The 8034-nt window shown below is 44.6% G+C and overlaps 2 protein-coding genes across 2 annotated transcripts in view; one reads left to right on the top strand and one right to left on the bottom strand.

The window, feature by feature from the left end:
- Nucleotides 1-6246, bottom strand: part of mat2b (methionine adenosyltransferase 2 non-catalytic beta subunit methionine) — a 31765-nt gene extending 25519 nt beyond the window's left edge. The window contains exons 1-2 of the mRNA XM_008304013.1: nt 6149-6246; nt 3863-4054 (exon numbers count right to left, since the gene is read on the bottom strand). Of these exons, the coding sequence (XP_008302235.1) occupies nt 3863-4054; nt 6149-6211 (255 nt within the window). The 5' untranslated portion in view covers nt 6212-6246. The remainder of the gene's footprint in view (nt 1-3862; nt 4055-6148) is intronic.
- Nucleotides 6247-7609: 1363 nt separating this feature from the next.
- Nucleotides 7610-8034, top strand: part of LOC103374001 (uncharacterized) — a 6823-nt gene continuing 6398 nt past the window's right edge. Inside the window, exon 1 of the mRNA XM_008304011.1 lies at nt 7610-7974. The gene's annotated coding sequence lies outside the window, so the exon portion shown is untranslated. The remainder of the gene's footprint in view (nt 7975-8034) is intronic.

The following is an 8034-nucleotide window of genomic DNA, read 5'->3' as shown; positions in this document are numbered from 1 at the left end:
GACTGACATGGGGGTCGCTCGTCCCAGTAAACGACTGACATGGGGGTCGCTAGTCCCAGTAAACCACTGACATGGGGGTCGCTCGTCCCAGTAAACCACTGACATGGGGGTCAGATATATTGTTTATCAACCAATCAGTAAATGACATGGAAAAAGGACACTGATTCACCTTTTAACAATATGGGCACCATTTGCACTATTTATTACCTCCGCTAATGTTTTAGCTAGCGTTTATCTGTTTGTTTGTCAGCAAGATAACTCGCAAAGTTCTGAACGGATTTTCATGACATTTTCGGGTTAGTGTTGATAGTGCCACAATGAACAGATGATAACATTTTGATGTATAAAATATTTGAGAGTACAGAAAGACCGTCCATCACTCCGTCAGCTTGATATTAATGATATCAATGTTAAGTCAAATGCTAAAGCTATGCTCAGATCCTCCATGAATCTAATAGTGTAGATAAATGAATCAGGACTTTAACACTGGCTGGAAATCACAATATGGTGGAAATGAGCTGCTGGGCAGAGGTCTGAGCTCTCAGAGGGATTTTCTAGTTTTACTAAGGGCATTTTATGAGATTTTCCACTAATCTGGCAACTAAATTGTTACCAAACAACTTCTTCACTAATGTGTTTGTACAGGTGTGTAATAACATGCCTTAAAATGTTGAAGTTCAGCTCTGGTGGGAAACCCTGAGAAACACCTGCTCAAGTTAAGGCACCCATAAATGATTGATGAAAAATGGATTTTACAATTTCGATGTGATTAATATTTTTAAAACAACAATATGAGCAGACCTGGTGAAAGTCAAAGATGAATTTAAAACACTGTCTGAATCAGTCCAGTGTTTGTAAAACCGACATTTCTTCTAAACTGGTATCTTCAGCCGCTGACTGGGAGAAAACATGAAATCAGCTGCTGGTAAATGTCTGAACTAATCATGAACAAATGAAATATGTGACTTTGTCTTCTTTTTATGTCCATTATGTAGGATTTATGATCTTTTTTTCTTTCACACAGCTCTATGTGGGAAACCTGTTTAACCACAGATGCTCCATGATTCAGTTTAAATGTTGTTTCTCAGGCTCCAGATCATTAATTACAACAAAACCATGTTTATCTGATTATTGAACAGACTCAAATACATCAGTTTTCCTCCCCTGATGTCTGATCACCAACTCACTGGAAATACGCTGTGCAGGGACTCAGGACCACTTTGTGGACTTTAAACTGGACATCGTCCACCTTGATGACTGCAGCGGAGAACTCTCCATTTAAAAAGCGCTCGTAGAAGTAATGTGAAGGCCAGCTTTGTTCACTCATCGTGACTTTTGTTGGAAAGGTTTTCCCAGTCTTTGAGCTGCTGCTTGGCCTCTGGTTGGCTGAGTTCTGACAGATTTCTGAGCAGAGTCAAGTGTATAAATGTCTCCATGTGGTTCAGGTATATAACAGCTCACTTCAGCCTGCAGCCAGTTCAATGATGTCTGTGTTTAAAGAGTTAACTTGAGCTTTATTTTCCTGTTCAAACCATCTTTTGATGAAATGTGTACCAACCTGACAGGAGATTCACCACCACAATAAACAACTCAGTGGTTCTACTATTAATCTACCAAACCAAAGAGGACGAGGCTCATGAATTACAATCAACTGCACTTTTATCAGATACATCCATACAATCCAGGATAAAGAAATCTTCCCCCTTTAAAGGCAAGAGGTGCTAATTTATTAGTTTTATTGGCTTTGTTCCTGACTGAGGTGGTAGCCGGTGGGAGGGCTGTGCTGCACCGCATTAAGCTGGAATGTGATTCTGATGTTACATCAACATCAGAAGTGTTTCTAGTCCAGTTTATCACCACAGCAAACTAGAACCTCAACATTAACCCCTTGAACCTCAGACGGCCCTGCACCATGTATAAAAACTTCTGAAGTCTGTTCGTGTGACACATTCATGGAAGAGGCCTCCTGTTGGTGATCTGATTATAACGGATGCAGCGTTTATTTTAGCAGAGTTGTAGTTGAGACATTTCAGCACAGGTTCAGTAACAGCGGTGTGTAGCCGCCCAGCTGAAACCAGAAGTTTACATACACGGTATAAAAAGACTCTCACTGTCTGACATTAAACCAGACTAACCTGTTCCTGCTTCAGGTCAGTTAGGATTACCAACATTATTTCTATGTGCTACACAGTGTGTGTGACCTGAACATGCATGGACACTCTGAAAAGTAACTCCAGGAACCCAGTCCCACCACCAGTTATTTGCATTGTTGCAGGAAAACAAAACTCATGTACTGATTTATATTCAGTATTTAGGGCTGTGAGGTGCCTCCAGTCTGGTCTTTTTCAACAATGGAGTGCAGGTGGTGAAATATAAATGCTAACAGCCAACTCAGAATCATGAACAAACCCTGATTTGATCCTCATGAGTTACTTCAGGCCCGATTTTTAAAAAACCCATTTTTCATCAATCATTTATGGGTGCCTTAACTTGAGCAGGTGTTTCTCAGGGTTTCCCACCAGAGCTGAACTTCAACATTTTAAGGCATGTTATTACACACCTGTACTAACATGTTGGTGAAGAAGTTGTTTGGTAACGATTTAGTTGCCAGATTTTGATATGTTTCTCTGACTATTTTGAAATACAATACTTTGTTCATATATTTCATGAAAACACAAATCTTTTGAGCTTCTCAAAAAGACTTTTCTTCAACGCTGGTGCTGTATCATGTGTATTTATGTAACCAGCTGATTTGACACAAACAGTTTTGACAAAGCATTTTTATCTTCAGCCAACTTTTTACAGATTAACGAGTGGCTGAGAAATGTTGACCGACAAGTCATGTTCTGCAATGAACGTGCACACGCGTATTTTTAACGCACAAACCCGGTCAGTCATTGGTGCCGGTACCTCAGCGGTGGCTGCTGCCGGCAAACGAGGTGTGAGTTTCAGAGCAGACAGCAGCTCTGTGGCCGCGGCCTGCCTCCTGATCTGACAGCACTTCTTTGCCGCTAGTTGCGTACAGGAGTTTTTTTGAGCAGATGGTACAGAAGCAAGCACCGGGCTTGTTCAATTTTTTTGCACCAGCAACCAAAGGGCTTGCCGTCTCCGCTTAACCCTTTCAACACTATAGCCCTCTGTACCGGTCTGCCGCTTTCACCCCGTTCAGCCCTGCAGCCCGGTATAGCGACTTTCTGTTACATTCATTCTGATTGGCTATCAGCGGGGATCCCCGTATGTGAACAAGCGATTCAGTCATTAAATACATTTTCAAAAAAATAATAATAATAATAACGATAATAATAAATAACTGCATACAGAGTTCCTGCCAGTGTCATAACAGAGTAACGGCCCGTTATGCTGCTGCCTGAAAACATTTCGCTGCAAATTGGGCCGATACGCTGTTTTCGAGGGTACGTAACGGGAAGATATTTAACAACATGCGCCGACGGAGTTTCACTACCGTTGTCTCCGCTGCTAAAGCTGCTATTTGCCGCTGCCCAATAGCAGCATTCGCTCAGATCCCCCCCCCCCGACGTTGATGGCTTCTCAACCACGCCCAGCGCCATTTATTTTTAATGAGGACAACTTCCCCGGCTTCAACAATTTCTTCTCCAAGCACCTGACATCAGCGTACAGCGTTTTTTTTTTCCAGAGCCAAGCGCCGCACGCCAGAAATCCGGCATGGTCCCGGAATACTTTAAGCCATGAAATACTGATCTGGTACCTGGAGCAGCTCAGGTGCTCAGCATCAGTTACCACGGTGATGCACCTGGTAAGAAGTGAACCGCTACCATAGTACCAAAAACCTGAAAGTACCTCCAGAAAATCTAATCCTGCTTTGCAGTACAGTGTGTAGTACCTTGTACTCATGCAATAGTCCTCTGACGGCTTCTTCATCAGTGAGGTCACAGCGGAGGAGGCGGGGCCTAGCTCTCCTGTATCCGGTCCCAATGACCAACCAGCCGCCGTTCTGAAACTCTCTGCACACTGCCCGACCCAGAAGGCCCGTTGCCCCAGTAACCAGGACCTTTGTAGCTGGGACGACCTCCTCCTGCAGTACACAGAGTAAAATGGTTAGGGGGTAGAACTCAGCCAACCCAAACCTTACCCTGATCCTAACCAATAGGTCACCGTGGGTTACCATAGGTCACTGTACAGCCGTGGCCAAAAGTGTCGAGAATGACACAAATATCACATTCTCACAGTCTGCTGCTTCAGGGTTTTTAGGTGTTTTGTCAGATGTTTCTGTGGTATACTGAAATATCATTACAAGCATTTCATAAGTATCAAAAGCTTTTAGTGACAATTACACTGAGTTCATGCAACAAGGCAGTATTTGCAGTGTTGACCCTTCTTTATCAAGACCTCTGAAATTCTCCCTGGCATGCTGTCAGTCAGCTTCTGGACCACATCCTGACTGATGGCAGCCCATTCTTGTGTAATCAGTGCTTGGAGTTTGTCAGAATTTGTGGGTTTTTGTTTGTCCGCCCGCCTCTTGAGGATTGACCAGAAGTTCTCAGTGGGATTAAGATCTGGGGAGTTTCCTGGCCAAGGACCTGAAATCTTTACGTTTTGTTCCCCGAGTCATTTAGTTATTACTTTTGTTTTATGGCAAGGTGCTCCATCGTGCTGGAAAAGGCTTTGTTCATCACCAAACTGCTCTTGAATGTTTGGGAGAAGTTGCTCTCGGAGGATGTTCTGGTACTATTCTTTATTTATGGCTGTGTTTTTAGAGTGAGCCCACTCCCTTGACTGAGAAGCAACCCCACACATGAATGGTGTCAGGATGCTTTACTGTGGACATGACACAGGACTGGTGGCAGCGCTCACCTTGTCTTCTCCAAACAAGCTTTTTTCCAGATGCCCCAAACAATCAGAAAGAGGATTGATCAGAGAAAATGACGTTACCTCAGTCCTCAGTAGTCCAACCCCTGTACCTTTTGCAGAATATCAGTCTGTCCCTGATGTTTTTTTGGAGAGAAGTGGCTTCTTTGCTGCCCTTCTTGACACCAGGCCTTCCTCTTAAAGTCTTCACCTCGCTGTGCTGCAGATGCACTCACACCTGCCTGCTGCCATTTCTGAGGAAGCTCTGCACTGGTGCTGGCCCGCAGCTGGATCAACTTTTGAAGACGGTCCTGGCACTTGCTGGACTTTCTCGGGCGCCCTGGAGCTTTTTTTTGCAACAACTGAAGCTCTCTCCTTGAAGTTCTTGATGATCCAATAGCTGGTTGGCTGAGGTGCAATCTTACTAGCTGCAGTATCCGTCCCTGTGAAGCCCTTTTTGTGCAACGTAATGATGACGGCACGCGTTTCATTGCAGGTAACCACAGAACAATGGTGTCAAGCACCATCCTCCTTTTAAAGCATCCAGTCTGTTATTCTAACTCAGTCGTGACAGATTGATCTCCAGCCTTGTCCTCATCAACACCGTGTTAACGGGAGAATCACTGACATGATGTAAGCTGCTCCTTTTGTGGCACGACTGAAATGCAGTGGAAATGTGGGTTTTATGGATTAAGTTCATTTTCAAGGCAAAGAGGGACTTTGCATTTAATTGCACTTGATCTGATCACTCCTCATAACATCATTATATGCAAATTGCATTTATAAAAACTGAAGCAGCAGACTTTGTGAAAATTAATATTTGTGTCATTCTCAAAACTTCTGGTCACGGCTGTAGGTCACGGTTGGTCACTGATGGTTACTATAAGTCACTGTAGGTCACCGTAGGTCACTGTAGGTCACTGATGGTTACTATAAGTCACCATAGGTCACTGTAGGTCACAGCTCTACTGTGCTGCAGATGAATGTTGGACTGATGAAGGTCACGTCCTGCTTAGCAACAGAGACTCATTTAATAACAACAGCAGGAGGCGTCCAGATGTTTCAGTCTGAACATCTGGCTGGTCAATAATCACGTCTGTTTGTATTGATGACAGAGATCACACATCACATGCAGAGTGTTTCAATATACTGTCAGACTGAAAACCACCAAACTGCTCGATCGGCGTTATCAATCTGTTTCTGCAACTTCCTGATCAAACTGATTGATCACTGTGCTCCTTTCAGTTCCTCCCCCTGCTGCTACTGTCCGGGTGTTTCCAGGACCTGCTGTTAGCCTAGCTCTCTACAGGTGAACGTTTACCTGAACCAGCTGCACGTGCCCCGGACTAAACAGAATCCTCAGTTCTGCGCCTGCGCGGCTCATCTCCGTCCTCCTCCAATCTGATATGTTTCTGATATTAAATATTGATCGGCATCGATCAGTCGGAGCGTCTCTAAATTTTCTATTGCGCACTTCGATCTCACTGCGCCTCTTCCGGTTAATCAGCTGTTTGCCGTAAAGCAGCTGTCGCAGCGATGCTAACTGTTAGCATGCAGGCTAATGGTCCTCAGAGCAGCTAAACGAGCTGAAACAGCAGCGTGACTTTACTGACACGCTGCAGACCCGAACCCGAACCCGAACCCGAACCCTGAGCTCATCAGCACCTGTGTCCGAGCACAAATACTACAAACTTCAAGAACCTTAAATTTACCTGAGAAGCGGCGAACTGAAACCCAGGCATCTGATTCGAACCCGGTGACAGACCAGAACCAGACAAGAACGGCAGGAACCTGCAGAACCAGTGTACACTTAGAACCAGCACAGACTCCACTGAGGGACTACGTCTTCTTCTTCTTCTTCTTCTTCTTCTTCTTCCTCTTGTTCTTGTTCTTGTTCTTCTTCTTCTTCTTCTTCTTCTTCTTCTTCTTCTTCTTCTTGTCGCCCCCTGCAGGACAGAGCGCAGCATCACAAGTTAATTCCTGGCTATTAAAGCGTCTCTTCGGATTTAACCTGTGATGTTTTTGTCCACTGTTACCATAGTTACCTCAGTGTCTGAATGAGCCTCACTTTGATCAGATCAACTTTATTGATCCTCACCAGGAAACAGGTCACAGCAGCTGGACACAGAAGAACCTAAAGATCAGATCAACTTTATTGATCTGGCATAGGAGAAGCTCACAGTGTGTCAGCAGCAGAACACAGAAACACACTGGAAGGAAGAAGCAGGACAAGAGTTATTATCTATGTATATAGATCTATATGTAGAGATATTTATATATAGATCATTTATAGTTATAGCTTACAGTACTTAATAACAAGGTACTGCCTCACTGTTTCAGTTCTGTGTACTCCGGTTGCCAAGCAACGACATTTCATTACCAGATTCACGAATGGGTTTGTGTGCAATGACAAAAAAGAAAGTCTAAGCCTGCAGCACCACACGTGGTCTGACGTGGTCTCTGCTGGTTATTGATCGTCAACACTGATTGGCTGTTGTTGTGTTCCTGNTTATTGATCGTCAACACTGATTGGCTGTTGTTGTGTTCCTGGTTATTGATCGTCAACACTGATTGGCTGTTGTCGCTCATGTGTTGGTCATTGTGAGTCTCTGGGTTTTCAGAGGGCGAGCGAGCTTCAGATAAACAGAGAGAGAGAGCAGCAGCCTCGTCTGTCAGTCACCTCCTAAAATAGAAGCTGCAGTCCGACACCGACTCTCTCTCCCTGTTTATCTCAGTGTCTCTCGCCCTGCAGTCCGTCAGCAACACTCTCTCTCCTGCAGGACATCAAGCCGGTGCTGAACCGGCTTTAAACATGCTGACTGCTCCGGGACCAGAACTTTCTCTGAACCAGTTCTGATGGACCAGAAAGCCTGAGAACATTTGGGGGAAAGCACACTGTGAAATATTCCTTTGATCTGATTCTGAGCACAGAAACTGGATCCCACAACTGGACTTGGTCTTGAACTCTGCTGGACCCTGAGCACGAGCTTGATCAGAATCAGAGCCAGGTTCTGAGATCTCCATAAGAAGACTGCATCCAGTCAAACACTGGATTTCTGACAGTTGTGATCCAGATTCTGGTCCTGGTCCAGACTGTGACCCACATCCTGATCCAGATCCTGAATGCGGTTCTGATCTTGAACAGAGGTTTGTGTGTGATATTCAAACTGCATTGTAGCAGAGTGGCCACCCTAACCCTAACCCTGC

The sequence above is a fragment of the Stegastes partitus genome, unplaced genomic scaffold (genome assembly GCF_000690725.1).
Source record: "Stegastes partitus isolate 25-593 unplaced genomic scaffold, Stegastes_partitus-1.0.2 Scaffold2114, whole genome shotgun sequence".
NCBI lineage: Eukaryota > Metazoa > Chordata > Actinopteri > Pomacentridae > Stegastes > Stegastes partitus.
This window is presented reverse-complemented; position numbering and strand designations above follow the sequence as displayed.